This window comes from Dipodomys merriami, unplaced genomic scaffold, assembly GCF_024711535.1.
Source record: "Dipodomys merriami isolate MVZ:Mamm:240054 unplaced genomic scaffold, mDipMer1.0.p SCAF_297, whole genome shotgun sequence".
In the NCBI taxonomy this organism is placed as follows: domain Eukaryota; kingdom Metazoa; phylum Chordata; class Mammalia; order Rodentia; family Heteromyidae; genus Dipodomys; species Dipodomys merriami.
The window spans coordinates 781,214-802,191 of NW_027204459.1; the positions used below are offsets into that span (position 1 = coordinate 781,214).

Here is a 20,978-nt window from a genome sequence, read left to right on the forward strand (position 1 = left end):
TTATTTTAAAGTAAAGGATGTCCTCCATTTGGAGTGAGCCAAGGCAGGGCTTTTGCGGCCACTCCTCCTGAACACCTTCCTGCCCCTTCCCAGAACAAGATCTGACGCACATCTGTTTGTGCAAGTGACCTGAACGTGCTGATGGGAAGTTGGGGTCCCAGTGTGTCTGACACCACCAAGGCTGGGGAGGGGAGAGGGGGCAATTCCTAAATTGCCTACTGTGTCTTCTTTCATGATCAAAACAAAAACAAAAGAAAACTTACAATTAAGAGGATGCATTTTTATTTTGGGAAAAAAAATGCAAAAAAAAACACCACCCAAAAAGAAAATCCAAAAGTAAGGGCGAGGCCCTGGGTTCCATTCCCAGCACCACAAAAGGCAAAGCAATAGATAGAGTAAAACCAAGGCCAATCAAAATGCTCCTCGATACTTCCTTATCTCGCAACTGTCAATCCTTGTCAACTTTCTCTATAGAAACAGAACAGACTCAGAGCCATTGACAGAGACCAGCACTTCCAACTCCACTTTTCCATAAGAACCAAGGAACGCAACTCAGAAATAGTACATCCTGCATTTTATTCGGTTCCAGCTGACAAAAACAGAACCCGAGACCAGGACATCCATTTCAGTCAGTGGATGTGTCACACAAGATTGATCATAAAAAATATTGGATCTAGGTTAACAACCCCAGTCTCTGAGGACGGCCCTCGCCCTACGTGGAACTACAATATAAAAATAGTGTCTCTCTACCGCGCAGGGGGAGCTGCCCGGGGGAGCCAGTCTCCATGTACTTCATGAGCCATCTTATTTATTACACTGTACATTTCTCTTTTCTTCCGTTATATATACATCCTTTTGATATACACACCCTTTTGGGAGAAGGAAGAGCACTAACGTGGTACTAAATACCAACCTCCACAGCAAAAGGACATAAATAACAAAACATTCGGCTGCTGGAGCCCGGTAGTAACGCCGGCCGCCTTGTGTTTCTCCCCCACACTGAAACCCACCAGACACCCCGAGGAGGTGGCCCGGATGGCCACCGGGCCTGACCATGTGAGAAACAGTCCTAGAGTTCCATGTCCACTTCAAAGAAACAAACAGCTAACAAGCCTTTGAAACTTGGCTCAGCAACAAGTCGACAGAAGCAGCCCGTTTTCCCCCAGCGCCTTTTGGTGTTGCAGTAGCTGTGTTACAAGACTGTTCTATTTTTGTTTCCTATGAGAAGATTCACTGTCTGATTTGGTCTTCAGGAGCCGACAGCCCCTCTCACGGTCACCCGGCTACCTACAACATCTCTTGGGCAATTCTGTTGTTTGAAGTTCGTCGCGTCAGCTCCCGGCATGCTTCCGACACACAAAATGAGGTAGTACACACAACACTGACGTTCAAGTTTTGATTCAGGCCCGCCTCCCGGCTCCTGACCTCTGCAGCACAGTTCAGACAGTCATCAGGGGAAAGACTGTATCCTCAATCACCAGAAGACAGCGTGCTGTTTGATTTTCAAACACAGACCATGAGAATTTCTAAGTTATGACTGATCACACTGCCAGACGCTTGTGCTCTCATTTATTGATACAATAGCCAGTGCCACAAGGCAGGCAGATTGTGTGTATGTGTGTGTGCCTGTGTGTGCACATGTGTGTCTGAAGGAGCTGGAGGCCTATGGTAGACCCACACTTACACAATGCTCTTCTAGTTATTTCCTAGCCTAGACCAGCGTCAGAGTCCTAGATTTGTCACAGCTCTTACATGGGCTTTGCAGAAAAGTTAAATCAATCTTCTGAATTTAGGCACGGCAGGCCTGATTGCACTGAGGCGCTGCTGACAAGTCTGGGTGGTTTTGCTGCTGGCGTAGCATAGATTTCTCATGTTGTCTACCTCAAGACAATAAATCATAACAGGATTGCTTCCCCCAGCTCCCTTAAACCAAAGTACTAGTTATAAAACACTTTACTTCTTTTTAAATTTTCAAATTATAGACAAAACCACCCTACTACAAAATACTAAAAGTGCAATCATATAAATTAAGAGTTTGTGACCACATTATACAAACATTACCTTTTTATTGTACAGTTTTGATAATGTGAAATATTTACTCACAACTGTTTATAATGCTGTGAATAGTGATGGTGACGTTTGTCTGTAGCTCGTTCCCTAATCAATCGTCGGGCTACAGACCAAACCAGAAAAAAACAAAAACAACTGTTCACAGAGCAGCTACAAACACTTAAAAAAGGAGCGGAGGGAGGGAAGGCCCGTCGTGACAGGCACCCGCCCAGGAGAGCATGCGATCTTTCCCAGCAGTGCCACGACTCTGCCTGCACTGGATAATCCTCGTACTTACAGCAACACAAGTCTTACTTAAAAAAAAATCACATAGCCAGATGTATTCTGCAGTACAAAAGCTTCATTTGAAGTTGGGCTATTTTATTGTCTGTTACCCGCATTATCTTAACATTATAAATACTACCGACAAAGACACGGTTGTAATACACAGCAGTGGCAACACCAAACCACTCCTTTGAGACGAAGAGTTCCTAAAACATAGTTCAAGTTCCTATCTAATGGGAATAGATCTGCGGGAGGGGGCTGGCTGGGATGCCACGGGGCACGGCTCCCCTCAGAGGGTAACAAGGTTGGCTATGGTCTGAGCTCTCTCTGTTCCTAAGGCAGTTTTCTGAGCACTGTTGGAGACTGGGGTTTGTGGAGAAGGTTGCAGGGTTCTTAACAGTCAGAACCCCTGTTGCGCTCACCAGACCACCTTTTGGCAGCTACACGGTGAAAGTACATTCTGCCACGAGGAAAATGTTCATGAGAATCTAGGATAGAGGGTCCGAAGCCTGACGCTCAAACTGCAAAGTGTGGGTGTGGGGCAGAGCGGGCGGGCAGGGCCCGGGTGCCGGCCGCTAGTTGATACCAATCTCCTTGTTATCCTCAATGAACCTGGTGAACGGCCGGCCGGCCCCGGCCTCGGAGCTTGCCTTGTCCAGGCTGACCATGGGCGGGCTGCTGCCCGTGCGTAGCTTGTCCACCGCGCCGGTCCCGGCGCCCAGGGGGGGGATGGCGCCTCCGCCTAGACTTACTGGGAGCGGGGGCACGCCTCCGTTCTGGATGACGGAGATCTCGTTGTTCTTCATGGCCAGCCCGTTCGTGATGGCGGCCGCATACTGGTTCCAAAAGCTGGGGTCCACGTTCATGGCCCGGGCCGCCAGGTCCTTCTGCAGCATCTCGGAGAACTTGAGGGCGTCCCCGCCCAGCAGGGCCATGGGGTTGTCCACAGACAGGCGGCGGCCACGCCGCGCGGGTGCGTTATTCCACATGTGCGTCCCCATGTGCACCTGCGCGAGACACGGAGAGACAAGCCACCGGCCAGTGAGCCAGCACCACCAGGGCCCCCCGTCCGCCGCTGCGCGCGGGCCAAACGTTCCTGAGCATGCTGCCGCCTTCCTCTTATAAATCCAGCAAGGAAACCATCAAGGAAGTTAATGAACCTGTTCTCTCAGTTAACAATTCTGATAAGGCGATTCCTCTCGTAATACAAATCCCAGAAGGCCACCAGAGAACCTTCTAGAACTTCAAGAATGAGAGGCCTTGTCCTGGGTTTGGTTACCTCCCCCCCCGCCCCCCCCCCCCAGACCTCTGGAATGAGAATGGTGTGACTGCCTCTCTCCTCTTGCTCCCTCACACAAGGAAGCTTCACTTGTGAAGCTCCCTGGGTCTCTGGCAGCAACGCAGCCGGCAGGCGGCTTTCACACGAGCCGCAGGCGCTGGCCTTTGGCTGCCCCTGCGGTCTGCGGAGGCCCAGACGGGCGGTCTTGGTGGGGGCTCATGCATTCGGAAGACGGAGCCCAGGCACAGCGCAGCCTGGAGGGTCAGCGATGCTGGCCGGGGGTCCTCCAGGAGGATGGACAGGGCCACGGTGGTCTTACGTAGACCCACACTCCTGTGTCTCTTTTTCTCCAGGCCGCAAAGTGCTCAGAAGCTTTTCACCCACCCATCGGTCCTCTCAGCAGCCACACAGGTAATGGGACATTCCAGAAGTCACAGAGCAAGCCTCACCCCTGTACTGTCTGTATTTTTTGTGCTTTAAGGCCAAGTTAGCCACCATCCCAGGACCCAGGAGGGTGGAGCTGTCAGAGGGGAGGATGGCCGCACCGCCACATGGAGCCCGGGCCTCCTCTCCTCTCTACTGCTTCACGGAACGTACAGAGAGCACGTGTGCACAGCCACGCACCCACACAACACCCGTCAAGACTCACTCCCTTGCCTCACCGCACACGCGCAGAACCTCTGCCCCTGTGCCTCACACCCCGCCAGGGCCCTGGGGGCGGTGACATCCACCTTTATGGCCGCCTGGGCGAGCAGGCTCACAGCACCACCACGGCCGGAGCGAAGGCCCTCTTACCTTGAGGTTGCCCTTGGTGGTGAAGGCCCGGCCGCAGATGGTACAGCCGAAGGGCTTCTCCCCGGTGTGGGTGCGCTCGTGGATCTGCAAGGCGCTGGCTGAGGAGAAGGTCTTCCCGCATGACTGGCAGTTATGCTGCTTTGGAGTCCGGCGAGGCGGGGGAGCCAGCATGGGTGCCAGACCGGGGCTCATCACGGCCTGGGGCCCCGTAGGGAGCGGGACTCCGGCGGGCAGGGGTGGGGGCGGACCCTCACCCGGCACAGGGCCCTTGACGTGACCGTTCACTTCCATCTTGATCATGGTTGGCGTGGGACTGGCGACCAGGCCAGGAGTGCTGTGGCTGGGACCTAGGGTAGAGTCGGGGTCAAACACCTGAGAAGGCAGCTCTTTCAATCTGTGCGTCAGTAAGTGCTGCTTTAAATTACCCATAGTGGAACAGCCCCGCCTGCAGACCGTGCAGACAAACGGCCGTTCCTTGGTATGGCTGCGGTGGTGGATTTCCAGCGCGCTCTTGCAAGCGAAGGGCTTCCCACAGACACCACACACAGTGCTCGCACACTTACCGCGCTCTCTGTTGAGGAACAGCAGGCCAAAGGGGGTCTCCTCCTTGATGGCCGGCCGGCCGGGGGGGCCCGCCGTCAGGTCTAGGGCGCCTCCATTCCCGGGGCCGGCGGGCGGGCTGTCAGGCCTCTCTGTCTTGAGGGGAATCTCTTGAGGATCCTCCTGGGCGCCGAGGCCCGGGGACTTGGAGCGGAAGCTCTCCCCGTGGCTGTTGGCGGGTGACGGCGCCTGCGAGGACTCGGACTCGGACAGGGCGGGGCTGCCGGCGCTCCTGCTCTCCAGGTCTCCCGCGCCCGAGGACGAGTCGTTGCTCAGGCGGTCGCTGTCCCCGGACCCGTTCTCCACGGACTTCAAGCCAGCCAGCTGCGGGCAGTTCATGACCGAGTCGATCATCTTCATCTGATTCTCCAGGGCGGCGATGCTGGAGATGACCGAGGGGGGCGAGGGTGGACAGGACCCCGAGAAGGAGAGGAGCGGTTTGGACGAGTCGCTGGCCGTGTCTTTGAGCTCCGCGTCCTCCTCCATGGAGTTGTCATCGATGTCGTCGTCGTAGCCGCTCAGCGTCTCCGCGCTCTTGTCGTCGAAGGGCAGCTCGGCGTCCATGGCGTCCTGGAAGCCGTCGGGCAGCGGCGTGTTGGGGATCTGCCCGCCCATGTGCATGCGGATGTGCTGCTGCAGGACCACGGCGTTGGTGAACTTCTTCTGGCAGATGGGGCAGGAATGCTGGACGCGCAGGGGCGGCTTGGCGCGGTGCACCCCGAAGTGCGTCTTCAGGTTGCCTTTGGTGGTGAAGGCGCGGCCGCAGATCTTGCACTTGAAGGGCCGCTCACCCGTGTGCGTCCGGTAGTGCATCTTGAGCGCGCTCTGGCAGCTCAGCACACGGTGGCAGATCACACATTGGTTGGGGTCGGTCATCTTTTTGTCGATGTTCTCTACCAGCTGCTGCAGTTTCGAGGTCTCCGACGTCTGCATGGAATCGAGCAGCCCGCCAAAGGGAAACTGGGCCTTGAACTGGTCAGAGACCGCAGGAAGCCCGGGGCTGCCCAGGCTCGCGGAGGCGCTGTCCGTGACGGTGGTGGCCGAGGATGTGGGCAGTCCACCCACCTGCCCTGCCACCACGGGAGCCTCTCCGGTCCTGGCACTGGCACAGGGCAGGCTGACCGGCTCGGTTTTCGTCAGAGCAGGCCCGCCGAGGAGCGGCTGTGGAGACTCGGCAGGCCCCGCCAGGCCAGACTCCGCGTGGCCGAGGCCCGGGGACATGCAGTCGCTGGACGCGGGGGAGGGCCTCTGTGGGGAGCGGCTGGCAGGGGTAACGCTGGGGGAGTCGCTGTAGCTGTGGGTGCCCGTGACGGTGGGGGGCAGCTGCAGCCCCACAGACGTGGGCACCGTGGGCAGCACGGGCTTGCTGTCCAGCCAGGTAGTCACCGGCTTCTCGGGGGGCAGCGACATGCCGTAGGGGATCCCCGAGCAGGTGGGCACGTTGTCCAGGTACTCGGGGACGGGGTAGGGGTTCATCTGGATGTGGGGGTACTTCTCCTTGTGCCTCTGGAAGTGCACCTTCAGGTTGCCCTTGGTGGAGAAGCGGTTCCCACAGATGTTGCACTTGAAGGGCCGCTCCCCGGTGTGCGAGCGCAGGTGGATCTGCAGCGCGCTGTCGCTGCCGAAGACCTTGGCGCAGAACCTGCACTTGTGCTTGAAGAAGGGGTCCTCCGCGCTGGCCTTGGGCTCGAACACCGACACGTTGGGGGGCTTGCCCTTGCGGTGCTTCATGAGGGCCGACAGCGGGTCCAGCGCGTTGGCCGTGGCGGCGATGCTGACCAGCGGGTTGGGGAAGATGACGCTGCTGCCGCCGCCGGCAGCCGAGGTCTGAGGTAGCAGGGGGTTTGGCAGTCCCGGGCCGGAGCCTGGGGGCGGCCCGGGGGCCAGGGCCGGAGACGTGGCCGCGCTCTGCGGCTGGGACGCGCCGCCCGCCGTCGAGGCCGAGGCCGAGGCCGCGGCGCCCGGGCCGGCCGCCAAGGCCCCGGGCTCCGCGGGGCCCCCGGAGCCCGCGCCGGGCAGGGCCTGGGGGCCCTCGAAGGCCGCCGACGGGGCGGCGGCGGGGCCCGGGCCCGCGGACAGCGGCAGGGCGGCGTGCGGGGCCGGGCCCTGGAGCGGCGCGGGCGCGGCGGGGCGCGGCGGGGCGCGCGCGGGCGCGGGCGGGCGGCTCATGAGGGCCACCTGGCTGCGGATCTGCTCGATGAGCTGCAGCTGGTGGATCTGCTGCTGCTGCAGGGCCACGAGCTGCTCCAGGATGGCGGGCACGGCGCCCGCGCCCGCCGCGGCCCCCGCGCGCGCGCCCTGCGAGAACTGCGCCACGGCCACCTTGGTGCCCAGCAGCGTCTCCAGCGTCACGTTGGTGCTGGGCACGCCGAAGGCGGGCGCGGGCGCGGGGGGCCGCGCGGCGGGCGCGGGCGCGGCGGGGCCCGGCGGGCCCGGCTCGGCGGGCGGCGCCTCCACGTCCATGGGCTCGGCCTCCGCCGCCGCCGCCTTCCCCTCGCCCGCCTCCGGCGCGCCCTCCTCGGCGGCCGCCTCGCTGTCGGCGCGCTCGCCGCCCGCGGAGCTGGCGGGAGAAGGTTCGGGAAGGTCGTCGGCGGGCGGGGCGGGCTCATCCTCGCGCACGATCAGCACCAGCGGGTGCTCGGCGCAGCTCTCCTTGTGCCGCAGGAAGTCGGTCCACTTGAAGAACTCGGCGCAGCAGCGCTCGCACACGCTGGTCTCCTCGCCGCCGCTGCGGCTGTCCTGCCCGCTGTCCGCGTCCTCCGCGCCGTCCCCGGGGCCTGCGGGACAAGCACAGCCGTCAGCGCTTCCTGCGTGCTGCGTGCGTGCGTGCGGGGCCCGCGCCACCCCCCGCAAACCCCCCCACGGCCGTCGGGCCAAAGCCGCCGTGTACGGGGTCCACGCGGGACCCGGGGACGGACGACCCCCCCCCCATGGGAACAGGGCGGCTCGGGCCAGGCCCGCAGTGAACCGGCTTCGCGCGTGGCTGCGGCGCTTCCCCCGCGTCCCCCGTGCAGTGCCCTCGGCAGCCCCTGACCAAACCCACAGCGCCTGGGGACGACCCCTCGCGGGCGCTGGGCGGGATCGCCGGGCCTGCCCGGTGCCGTGCCCGCACCCCCGTGTCCTGCACGCCGGCCCGGGGCTGCGCCCGCACCCCGTGTCCTGCGCCCGCCAGGTGCTGCGCCCGCACCCCCGTGTCCTGTGCCCGCACCCCCGTGTCCTGCGCCCGCCAGGTGCTGCGCCCGCACCCCCGGTCCTGTGCCCGCCAGGTGCTGTGCCTGCACCCCTGGTCCTGCGCCCACCAGGTGCCGTGCCCGCACCCCCGTGTCCTGTGCCCGCACCCCCGTGTCCTGCGCCCGCCAGGTGCTGCGCCCGCACCCCCGGTCCTGTGCCCGCCAGGTGCTGTGCCTGCACCCCTGGTCCTGCGCCCACCAGGTGCCGTGCCCGCACCCCCGTGTCCTGCGCCCGCCAGGGGCTGTGCCTGCACCCCTGGTCCTGCGTGCCCACCTGGGGCTGTGCCCGCACCCCCGTGTCCTGCGCCCGCCAGGGGCTGTGCCTGCACCCCTGGTCCTGCGTGCCCACCTGGGGCTGTGCCCGCACCCCCGGTCCTGCGCCCACCAGGGGCTGTGCCTGCACCCCTGGTCCTGCGTGCCCACCTGGGGCTGTGCCCGCACCCCTGGTCCTGCGTGCCCACCTGGGGCTGTGCCCGCACCCCTGGTCCTGCGTGCCCACCTGGGGCTGTGCCCGCACCCCCGGTCCTGCGTGCCCACCTGGGGCTGTGTCCGCATCCCTGGTCCTGCGCCCGCCAGGGGCTGCGCCCGCACCCCCGGTCCTGCGCCGGCCAGGTGCCGTGCCTGCACCCCCGTGTCCTGCGCCCGCCAGGTGCTGTGCCTGCACCCCTGGTCCTGCGCCCGCCAGGGGCTGCGCCCGCACCCCCGGTCCTGCGCCCGCACCCCCGGTCCTGGCGGTGGGTGACAGTGACCCATCGGCCCTTGTGGAACGCGCCAACCTCGGTGCCAAAGTCCTCCGGCCGGTCCGGAGACGGTTGGCTGTTCTAACACGCGCCTGCTTAAAAACAGTGATGATAACAACAACATCATAATGATAATAAAATAATAGAATCATGATAACAATAATAAAACAATAACGATGACATAATAATAACGTCTCCCGATTCTCCCCTGGGCGCCGAGTTCAGCTGAGCATTGGGTTTTAGCGTCCACGGAAGCCAACTGCTGCTGTCCTGGCCTGGGCGGGCCCTCCACGAGGCGCTACCCCAGCTACCCCAGGTGCGGACACAGGCCTCCAGACACTGTGTGGACACAGCAGCATGCCAGGAGCATCTCCCTGGCTGGCCAGGAAGCCGGCACCTTTAACTGAATGCAGAGCGAGGCCGCGGGGAGGCCTCATTGGAATGTAATAGGTATGTAATGAGGTTGAGCGTGGCTGGGAGCAAAGGCACAGCTGATTATACGGCAGATAGGCGCATTAACAAAACAAACGCCCTCCACTCAACTGCTCAGTGTATGCAAACTCTAACTGCAAACCTGCTACGGTTAGGGAACAGGAAGAAAATGCCTAAAATCTTTAAATAAAGAATTTCTTAATGGGGAGGTGTGAATAAGAGGCCGTCTGAAATTCGACTTTTTTTTTACGAAATGCCAAGAACTTGTTTTCAAATTTCTCTAATTGTGGAATGTTCTTCAGACTCACCTCTTAAAATAAGTGGGCATTAAACAAAGCTCATCTTCATCAACCAAATGCATACACAAATAACAACAAGCATTTAAAAAAGTTGTTTTCCAGTATTTTGAACTTATAATAGACAACTACTTTAAATACTTTCTAAAAATGAAATCAAGTTAAAATTTCCTATTCCCCGAAAGTTTTGCTGTAGGTAACTCCTTAAAGGAGGGAAAACAAACAGCTTACACAATGCCAAATCATTCACATGGTTTATAAACTTTAAATTTTACAACATCAAAGTATGTAAAGCTTATTACAAGAACTTTTTTTTTTTAATTTGGAACATGCATTAGGGATAGTTGTTTCCTGAGAAAATGCTGGAAAGTTGAGCTGACTTCGATATCACTAAAAGTGAGTTCAGGGTTGAGTTAATTTACATAACTGTAAGCAATTCTCTTTGCAAATGAACATTCCCCAGATTTTCTTTGTAACAAACTATAGCATGTGACACAGAGAAACACTTTGTTTTACACAAAGATCTCCTGCTTTTCTGGAAGGTCTTGACCCAAACAAATCTGTTTGCCGTAAAGATTTGCATTTTCACATTCCCATTAGTGTTTTTTATGTGCTAAGTATTTTTAGGGTTCACTTGTAGATGCATGGAATCTGGATCAGTTCCCCTCTGGTCATTTCGATGTTTCCCTTTGAAAGGATGCTAAATTACAACTGCTTCTGATCGGTGGGAAGTATGCACAGAGCACTGAAGCACTCTGTCAGATAATGCCATTTTGTTTAATGCAGTTTTAATGGTAACCCCAACCTGGAGCAGTGCTTTTCAAAGCACGATTATCATTTATTTGTAGTCCTTCAAAACTAAAGAAAATTATGAAAAATGGCGTTCTGACCATTTTGACCTGTTAACAGTTCATTATGTTAATGAACTGAAGGAAATGAAAATAAGTAAAAATTTATTTATAAGAAAACATTCATAATTTTTTCCCTAAAATATCTAAAAAACTACAGCTAGTGAAGGGGGAAAAAAATCTGCAATTCACATGTCTTACAGAATGAGAATCGGCACTTGTCATTTCCAGTAGGCTTGGTATAAAAACACCAATATAGCAAGATGACCTCCATTGTTATTTTCCATGCTCAAAGGACAATGTGTGCTCAACATCTGAAAGGGATTCGCATTCCATAAAAGCTACAGGTAGGCAGACATTTCTTAAGACGGTCGCGATGACCGTGAATACAAACAGAAGACTAACATTTCCAATGTGGAAATAAACTGCTATGGGTCATGGGCTGAAAGGAAGTGGTTTGGGGCGCAAAGAATGGCAGTGGGTGCTGATGGAGCCGGGTCCAGGTGCTGACTCTGATGCATTCCATAAAGAAAGGAAGGAGATCTGTGTAACCTGCTTCTGTGGTTCATATTTTAATTATTAAAGGCACAGAGCAAGGCATAGAATACAGCATCTAACTGGACATTATTTATTTTTGTGTTCTCCATAACAAGAAAACCTATTGTCCTATCATGGCTACAGTCCCTCAATCCTGCCATCTTAGTTTAAGCAAGTATTGTGTCACACTCAAATGTACTTAAAATGCACTTAACCAATCTTTTAATTAAATTTGCATTTTGAACTGGCCATTATGCTCTAAAACTAAAAGTTATCACACTCATTGCTTAATATGGCTCAGAATTTTTATTTCAAGGTAAAAATCTTGTCCGGGAGAAGATTTCAAATGAGAAATTTATTACCAATTAAATTTTCCTTTCCTTTAAGGGGAGGAATTAAAACACAAGCATTGTAAACATTATCATTAGCACCCAAGTAATTAATTTATTTTTTTTTTTGCATTCCGGTTCTTCAACTAAGCAATTTAAACTGTAAGTAGGCAAGGGGCTGAGAGGGAATTTTATAGTACATAAGGGTAGCACTAAGACGGTAAGAAAAATGCCAGCCATCTCACCAAGTGCTGTGGCCGACCACTGGCCTCCGTCCCGGCAGAAGCAGTTGTTTCTAGCAAAGAACCACACTCCTCTCTGCTTCTGGGAAACTGACCGCTCACCGGAACCAAACCGAGGCCGGGCCTCCGTGCAACCACGGTCACCTGCACTCTAAAGAGGCTGAAAAATGGTGATTTTTGGTTGATTTGCAGCCATCGGTGTTTGCTATTTACACAGCACCACGCGTCTGTGCTGTTAGGTGAGTTGCGCTGGTTTGCACAGGACTGGGAGAAACGCCGGAGCCTTCCGAGCCCTGCCTTCGACGTGGGAAGCTTCACCATGGCCATTAAAAAAATACATGTAGTTTTCTACACCTAGATGAAACAGCGTGTCAAACAAAAATATCCAGTATTTAGGCTTGATTAGCTCATCATAAAAGAAATCCCTAACGAAGCCTCTCTGGTTGAATTCCGATCTGTGTCAGAAAATGAATGTGTACCACCTTCTCATCTTTCAGAGAACAGTGTCAGAAGACAGGCAAAATTTTTTGCCATGACCTTTTCAAAGTCACATGTGAAAAGCACTGCTGTAGCATATACGGGTATCTGACACGCTGCTTGCTTTAGCCATTTCTAAATGCAGCTCCTAACGAGGCTTTTTATTTTCTCTTTTCAGGAGTTCAGTGCCTGGTGCATAAGCTCACCAATTACAAAGAAGTAGTCAGAGAGAGCTTGGATAATTTTGCTAAGGACTTAGTTCTGTTACAATCTGGTAACATATTTTTAATTCACTACAATTAACAAAGGGAGTGGCTAAACTGGTTTAGCACAGGAAAAAGCCTGTTAACTTCACCCCTTTAATTTCTTTAAAATGCCACACAGGACAGGAAATCACACTTCCTACTTACCTTCACATCCCTTAAAAATCTAGTGAGCATTTTTCAAGTTTTCCTAAATTGTTAGGAGACACTTGTTTTCTTGCAAATTAATTCTTTTTAACTCCTTATGATAGCCTTGAATCCCATAAAGAAAGATGAATTATCACATACGGAACCCAAGCTGCGGCACAGGAGGAGACAAATAGAGACCCCCACTGTGTTTAACAATGTAGAAGAAATTCCAGGCGCAATAGAAAGAAATCCTGTCCTTCCTCCCCAGCCCGGCCGCGTGTGCTCACGGAGCCGAACGGTGGAGGGCACCCTTGCTCCGCTCAAACCCGGGCTGACCCACACACGCACTCAGTGGCCCACATCGCAAATTGGTGAAGTCACGGCCACCTGTGGCCGAGGCCCCAAGCGCCCGCCGTGCTCGGCTGTGGGTGAGCACTGGGGACGGAGCGCGTCTCCGTGGGAAGTGAGCACAAGGCACACCGAGTGTCAGCGCGTGAGCGCTCGGCCCCTCAGCACCAGAATGCCGTGTTTGTTACACTTCAAAGCCACACAATTGTCCTTTCAACCAGCTGCTATGCTGTGCTCACAAGCAGTGAACACACTCACACTGCTATCTGTGCCTAATGAGAAACAGAAACCTGCAATGTGTCAGCAGAGGCCAACAACAACAACAACAGAAAAAAAGTCAAGATTTGGTGAGGGAGTTTTGTCAAGTCACTTTGGGTTGAGATGAGATGGCTGGGGAACAGAGGGTAAGGTCTTCAAGATCGCCCCGGTGTGACTCACTTCTATTTGATGGCATGCCTCATGAAAAGCATCCACACAGCGCACACACGTTTTCAAATCCACGGCACAAATGAAACCAAGCTAGCTGCAGACATGCCTGCATCTAAACAGCGCCGGAGCCTGCCCTGGCTCTGCCCCCCCCCCCCCCCCCCCCCCCCGCCGTATCCAGGGAAAAGGCAACCAGCGACTGCTCCCCCAGGAGCTGGGATTAAATCATCCCCATCCTCCTTGTCACCTCAGAAGTTTGCTCCCATGCAGAAAAACCACCCCGGAAGAGCCTGGGATTCTGCACAAAAGAATCGGCCAGGGCCACGGAGAGGGACAGGCAGTAATGCCGGGCGAGGACCAAGTGCCTGGGCAGCCGCGGGGTTAATGAAAGGGTCCACCATGGAGCGGCTCCTCAGAAGCAAGCGGGGTTCTCTTCTGAGAACCATCAACACTTGAGCTGGGCTAGTGGCATTTGATAAGCTGCCCTGTGCGTAACGAACTTGCAAGATTTCTAGTTAACTCTCAGACTGTGTTCACACTTAACACAAGTGTGCGGCATCCTGTTGCCAAGGTCAATAGCAGATGCACTAATTGTGTTATGAGCTTGACATCTAGTGGCCACCCCTGGCAGGGCTAACCGAGGTTTGCCAGCCAGGCTTGACAAAGCCCTCCCTGCTGCCCACCTTCAGACACAGCGGCCCGGCCGGCCAGTGCTCTGCAGGTCCCACACACCCCACACCCATTCACACACACGGCTTTCACGCCTCGCCATGGGCAGAGGAGGCAAAGGGGTCCGATTCCCAACTGCTCCACGAACTAAGGGGGGAGGCGGGGGAGGGCTGAAAAGACAGGAACACAGGCAAATGCTCGCCCACCACACTGCTGTCATCTGCTTTTTTTGGTGTCAAACGTGAGAACCTTTTCCTTTAATTAAGAAGCACATCCTCTTGGTCTCTAACATTCCACAACAAATCCCCTGTATTCTTCAGATTAAAATCCTATGCTTCCTGTACCCTGACATGCTGCCTACTTGCCAATCCCATCACGCAGTGTACTACAGCGTAAATCAATGTTGAAATTTAAAGAAAATCCTGATGGTATTTTTAACATGGAAAGTTTCAAGTAATATTAAAGCATTTGATTATCACGTAGCTTTTATGTTTGACGACTTCTTCAGTGTGTAGCAACTTAACGTAAGCTGTAATTACAAAGCAGCTCCACCAGCAGTACAATTAGTTCACACCTTCATGAGAGAGACTATCTGAGTGAGATGTTGGTTTCTCTTATTCTGGAAACCAGTTGAGTTCATGTGGGGAAAGAAAAGCCAGTAAAACAACGATAAATTAATGATTAATTTTCTGCTTCTTGAGAGTATTTTCCTGCATTGAGAAATGGTGGCAGAGAATGCTGCTAGCCACTAAGAATCTGGTCTTTGGTGAATTTAAAGAGCCCGTGCGAATACTCACATTGAAGAACGCTAATTCCCCACGGATGGTCAGTGCTCAGAACAGAAACCGTGCTGTAATGTGGCTGCCCCACACCCCTCTCTCCTGGAGAGGGGCTTAGGGCTGAGTGAAGGGGACACAATTGTCATCTCAGATACAAAAAATAATCAGTTGCTAAGTACTTCCCGCTGTTATTCCTCGCCTTTTCCTTTCCCTGGCTCCGAACACATCTCAAAATACTGGTTTGTGCGTTTGCTGTTAAAAGTTTAAAATGCACGGTGTGTAAAAATGCCCCAGTGCTGTGGCACGGCTGGGCTGCAAGGAGCTGAAAGCCGTTTCTGTGGTTCACTGAAATCCGCATGTTAAAACGGTTTCTAAAGCGTTGTTTTTAAAGAAGTATTTTCAAGTCCTGCTTTGCCTTTTCTCAGGTTACTTACTTTCTACCTTTCCTGTTTCAAGGCAGCACGCTGCCGGTGGCGGATAGAAAGTGGCTTCTGCATTGTCCCTTTTGGTAGGCTGAATTGTAAATGTGCGCTGGGGTGGGGGTGGAGGGAACTCTGCATTACAGATAAAAGAAAAAAGACCTCTCCACCGGGCTGGTCGCCTTCCCTCCCTCATTTAAACTCTGAATTCCACGGGCAGATTCGTAGGTCACAGGCTCCCCACGTTTAAAGGGCTTTAAAGACGGCCACGTACTGTAAGCTGGCACTGAGTGAAAACACGGGGGCAGCGAGTGCCAACACCCGGCGCGCAGGGCGGCCCTGCTTCGAGTCACCGCGTCCTTTTGTCCCTCCCCAGTGCGCGCTTTCCTTCTGGGACGGGGAGGTTGCGTTCCGTGCGGCGCAGGACGGCACTCGCACCCCAAACTTCCAGCTGGGAGCCGAGGCCGCCGCCTTGGGAACTTTACGGAAAAACTTGTACTTCTCAGGGAAAAGCACCTCCAGCTGGTGGTGCCGGCGGCGGGGGTTCCCCTGCCCCGGGCGGCAGCGCGTCGGTCCCGGGGCGGAAGGCGCGGGCCGGGGCGGGGCGCGTGCGGGGCCGGTCCTCCGCGGCGCGGCCGCCCCGGCGGGCCAAGGAACGCTGTTTCCGGGAACTCCTCGTCCGCTGCCGGCCTGACGCCCGGCCGGGAAAGTGCCATAAAAACGGAGGCTCCCCGCGGCGGGCCGGTGCGGGCCGGGCGCGGCCGCCGCCTTCCGCTCCCCGCACGCACAGGGACCCGCGGCTTCGCGAGCCACCCCGGCGCGGCCCGGGGACGCCGCCTGCCTGGCTTCCAGAACGTTCCCTCGCCCTGGCTCAGCTCAGTCCGCCCCTCGGCCTCCGGGACGGCGAGGTTTACTTGGCCCCTCGCTCCGGTCCCGTCTGACAAACACTGCCGGCCCGGGCAGCGGCCGCCGCGGAGGGGTCGGGGCGCGGCCGGCCTGACGCCCCGCGGCGGGCGTGGGAACGCGCGCCCGGCCCGGCCCGCGGGGGCTACGGGCTGGCGACCCCGGGCGGCTGCCCGCGCCCCACGTCGGGGCCGCAGCCGGCGGGGAGCGGCGGCGCCCCGGCCTCGCTCCGGGCCGAGGCCGCCTTCCCAGAAGGGGACGGCGCGTGCGGGCGCGGCCGGGCCGGGCGCGGCTCTCGGAGCGAGGCCGGCGGTTTTCACCCGGGCGCGACGAAGCGACCACGCGGCCGCGTCGCCACCGAGCGGGCGAGGGCCGCCGGGAAGACGCGGCCCCGCGGACATCGCGACCACAGCGCTTTGTCCCTCGGCGCGTCGCCGGTTCTCGCCCGGGCCCCGCCGCCCCGCTCCGGCCCCGCGCCCCGCGGCTTCCCCCTCGTTTTAGGTGGAGTGACTCCCGTGAGGGCGGGCCGGCTCCTCCGGCCCGGGCCGCGCCTCCCGCGCCCCCCGGCGCCCCGGGACCCCGCGGGGCGCGCCGAGGACGCGGGTCCCCGGCGCCCCCAACTTCGCGCCGGGCGCGTGGGGCGGCGGGGAGCCCGGCTGCCGCCCGTTTCGAACTTCCGGGGCTCGGAAGTTGCCACCCGAGGGCGGGCGAGGACCCCAACCCCGCCCCGCGCGGCCGGAGGGAACCTCGCGAGCCGCCGGGAAGGCGCGGGAGCCCCGCGGCGAGCAGCGCCGGCCCGGCCCGCGCCCGCCCGAGGCGGCCATTAGCGAGGCGCGGAGTCGCCGGCTGCCCGCGGCCCCTCCGCCCGGCCCGGACCGACGGCCGCCGGGACCGGGGCCGCGGCGGCGGCGAGGACCCCGGGGGGGGGGGTCTCTGCGCGCACCGCCGAGCACCGGCCACGGCGGCCGGACAAAGCTGGCCCGGCGGGGGTCTCGCGGCCCGCGTCCGGCGGCGCCGAGTCCTGGGCGCGACCCCCGCGGCTGGGCCCGGCCGGGGTCCCGGCGCGGCCCGGAGGCGGCGCCGAGCCCAGCCCGGCCCGGGCGACGGCGGGGCCGACAGGGCGCCTCCGAGTCCCTCCGGGTCCCTCCCGGCCCCGCGCCGCCCCGCGCCCGCCCGGGGAGCGGAGCCAAGTTCGCTCGGCCCCGTAACTCCTGGCGCCTCCGGCGGACCCCGGGATGCGGCGCCGACACTTACTGGCGGGCACCGGAGAACTTTCTCCCGTCCGGGTCGGCGCGGCCTCCCCGCTGCCCGCGCTGCCCGTCCGGAGAGGGCGCCCCGACCCCCCTCGGCCGCCGCGCGGCCCTCACCGTGCTCCGGAGCCCCGTCCGGCGGCGGCAGCTCCTCGTCCGACCTGAGGTGCTGGGGCTTGGCCTGCTTGCGCCGAGACATGCTGCTAGCGGCGCTCGGGGCCCACGCGGGGCCGCGGCATCCGCGGGGCGGCCGGCGGGGACGGCGCGGGGCGGGCGCGGGGCGGCCGGGCGGGCGCGGGGCGCGGGGCGGCGGCGGCGGCGGCTGCGCGGGCCGCGCATGGGGCTGAGCAATTAGGCTGGTGAATAATGCGCGGCCATTACCGAGGGCCGCGCCGATTGGCCGGCCTCCAGCGGCCTATGCAAATGAGGCCGCGCCGGCGATTAGCGGAGCGGCCGCGCCGGCGAGGAGGGGCCGCGGCGCCGGGACCCGGGCGCGCGCCGCCCGGCGCCGCTCACATCGCGGGCCCCGCCGCCCGCCCGGCCGCGCTCGGCGCTCCGCTCCGCTGCGCGCCCGGCCCCGCGCTCTCCGGCGGCCCGGCTGCGGCGCCGGCGGACCCGGGAGCGGCGCGGGCCGCGGCGGCCGCCCCAGCGCCAGGCGCGGGCTGCAAACTTTGGCGGCGTCCGCGCGGCGCCGTCTCCGCCCGCGCGCCGGGCTCGCCCCTTTATAGGGCGTCCGCGCCGCCGCGCCCCGCGCCGCCCCCCCGCCGCCGCCGCCGCCGGGCGGCCCCTCCCGGAGCGGGCGGCCGCGGGCAGGGCTCCGGCCCCGCGCCTTTGTCTCGGCCGGGCCGTGCGGGCGCCGCGCCGCCCGCGCTCGGGGCCGGCCGCCTCCGGGCACGGCGGAGCTCGGCGCGCCGGGCCCGCTCCCGCGCCGCCGCCCCTCTCTCCCGGCCCTCCTCGGCTCGCGGCCCTCCGCGGGTTTCCTGGGCGGCCCGCCCGGCCCGGGGGCGCGGGGGCCGGGGCTCGCGGCCGGAGCGGAGCGGAGCGCGCTCGCCGGGTGGCGGGACTTCGGCAAGACCAACTTTCCGGTTCGGAAGCGGCGCGGGCCGCGCGGCTCCTCCCCTCCCTCCCCCCTCCCCTCCGGTCCCCCTCCCTCCCCTCCGCCGCCCCCCTCCCGTCTCCCCTCCCTCCGGGCCCGCGGACTCCTGCGCGCCCGCCCCGCCCGCCGCCGCCTCGGGGGGCTCCGCGGTCCCGCACCGCCCTCTCTCCGGGCCTCCCCGCCGCTGGCGGCGTCCTAAGTGCAGCCCGGGCGGGGGCGGCGGGCCTCGGGGTCCCCTCGGCTGGAGCCCGCGGGCGGCGAGCGCGGACCAAACTTTCAAGTCCGCCCAAGTCCCGCGGGCGGGCCGCGTGTCCCCGGGCCTCGCGCGGGGGCCCGGGGGCCAGGTGCGGGGTCGCGGCGGCGGGGCCGGCAGGGCCCTCTCCGGGAGGCGCGCGGCGCGCTCCCGCCCCGCGCGAACGCGCCCGTGCGCCTGGCCCCGCGTCGCCGGAACGCGCCCGGCCTCGCCGCCGAGGTCGAGCCCCCGCCCCTGGTCGGCCCTCGGTTCCTCGCCAGTGGCCCGCCTGGAGTGGGGTGCGTTGGAGGCAACAGCTTGGCGCGGGGACGCGCAGGACGCGGCGCCGGAGCCGCTCTCGCAGTTATTTTCCTGATGGAGGTTCTAGACTTTTCCTAACGAGGGAGGCTGGAAAAACAGCCGCGCGCCTGATTTTGTTTCCAAAGGGAAGGGCAGCTGGAAGCGGGGCGGGTGCAGCGAGCTGCGGGCCGGCGCCGCCGCGCGCGTCCCCGGCTGGCCGGGCCGCCGTCACGCGGCCGAGTTCGGCGAAGGCATTTCGGGGCCCCGGGCGGGGAGCGCCGGGCCGGGAGCACCGCAAGCAGGGCTTGGGGAGCACCGCAGACAGGGCCTCGGAGCGCCTGGCGGGGAGCACCGCGGGCAGGGCTTGGGGAGCACCGCGGATAGGGCCTCGGGGCGCCTGGCGGGGAGCACCGCGGGCAGGTCTGGGAGCACCGCGGGAGCGCTGTGCGCAAGGCTGGGGAGGAGGACGAGGAGCATCTTGGGCCGGGCTTTGGGAGGAGGCGGGGAACACCTGGGGCAGGGGTCGGGAGCAAGGGGACAGGGATGGGGGCAGGGCCGGCTCCTGCTGGGGGACACAGCAGCGGGGAGGGGAGGGCAGTGAGCGGTGGTGGGGAAGGGCGCGGAGTGGCAGTTTCCGTATCACTGACAGGCGGCCGGGATGGGGGCAGGGGCCTCTCACTGAGCTCTAGAGGGGAAAACGGAGGCCATCAGTGGGTCCGACCCAAAATGCATCCCGGAGGTTCTTCCCCCTTCCCGGATTTTCTGAGCGCGCACTGGGAGAAGCAAAGGCCCTTTCTCAGGGGTCTGAAGAAGGGAAGATGGCCCACGACGGCTCGTCCGCTGCTAGGCCCGGCCCTCGTGCGGTCATCCGCGTCGCCCCGCCAGGGACTTCCCTTACCTTTTCGCCTGTCTTTCCTGGGCCTGCACACGGTGTTGCCGTTCCAGGGCTCGCAAGGCGGGGCCTGGTCTGGGGGCGCACGCAGCCGGCCCCGGGCACATGCAGCCGGCCTGGGGGCACGCAGCCACCCCGGGTACATGCAGCCGGTCCCGGGCACATGCAGCCACCCCGGGGCGCACGCAGCCGGCCTGGGGGAGCACGCAGCCACCCCGGGTACATGCAGCCGGTCCCGGGCACATGCAGCCACCCCGGGGCGCACGCAGCCGGCCTGGGGGAGCACGCAGCCACCCCGGGGCGCATGCAGCTGCCCGGGCGCACGCCTTGGCTGCCGCCCCGACGTGAAGCAGGAGGCTCTCGGGGCCGGGGCTCCCCGCCGGCCGCGCCGTGGGAATTTCGTTGAGGGGACGGAGCGGGAACCGCGGAGCCCGGAGTCCCGGCACTGCCCAGGCGTCGGCGAATCCCGGCTGGGGTCCGAGATGAGCCGTGAAGACCCGGGGATCCCGCCGCGGGCCCCCGCAGGTCGTCCCGGGAGCAGGTCCGCGGCGGTGCCGCGGGGCCCTTCGCAGGCGGGCGGCGGCGGCCCCCCCCCCCCAGCCGGGCCGCGCGGACCCCCGGGGGCGCGCGCCGTCACGTGACCACCGTCTATCCAAAACGTGTCGCCGCACCTCGGCTGCAAAAACAAAGGTTGCCCGCGTCCCCTATCATTAAACCTAATTCGCTCATTGTCCCGTCTCGCGCGTCGGAGGCGGCTGTGATTATTTTGTCTGCCTGACGATATTATTTACCAATTAATACTGTACTTTGACGGAACGTGGCGGGTAAAGGGGCGTTTGGGTTAATTCGTGTCGTTTCTGGACGGGCCTGACCGGGACGTTAGAGGGTGCGGGAGGCGGGGAGGCCGCGGCCCGCAGCAGGCTGACCTGGGCCTCGAACGCGCTGCTTACAAGGGCTTGTTCCTCCAGCCACTCAATGCGAAGCGGGCGCCCCCATGTCAGCCCCCCATTCCTTCCCCACCTCTTGTTGTCTTTGGCCCTTTCTGCACCCCAGCTTTCGCTCGGGTCCTTGAGCTTTAACCAGCAGGGCGGTGAGACCCTCACGCGGCGACCCCATCGAGGTGCGGCCGCGGG

At 60.9% G+C, this 20,978-nt stretch overlaps 1 protein-coding gene across 3 annotated transcripts; it reads right to left on the minus strand.

Moving 5' to 3' along the window:
* Positions 1–559: 559 nt before the first annotated feature.
* On the minus strand, positions 560–17,524 carry Sall3 (spalt like transcription factor 3). 3 transcript variants are annotated; one of them, XM_070038823.1, is made up of 4 exons: positions 17,443–17,524; positions 4,972–7,785; positions 4,409–4,755; positions 560–3,341 (listed from the first exon to the last, which is right to left on the minus strand). In XM_070038823.1, exons 1-4 carry the CDS (start codon positions 17,522–17,524, stop codon positions 2,910–2,912), a joined length of 3,675 nt encoding a protein of 1,224 aa, XP_069894924.1. In that variant the 3' UTR covers positions 560–2,909. The 3 variants fall into 3 exon arrangements, with proteins under 3 accessions (XP_069894924.1, XP_069894923.1, XP_069894922.1); XM_070038822.1 differs by adding an exon at positions 13,098–13,100 and having other exon boundaries at positions 4,409–7,785; XM_070038821.1 differs by having other exon boundaries at positions 4,409–7,785.
* Between the last annotated feature and the right edge of the window lie 3,454 nt (positions 17,525–20,978).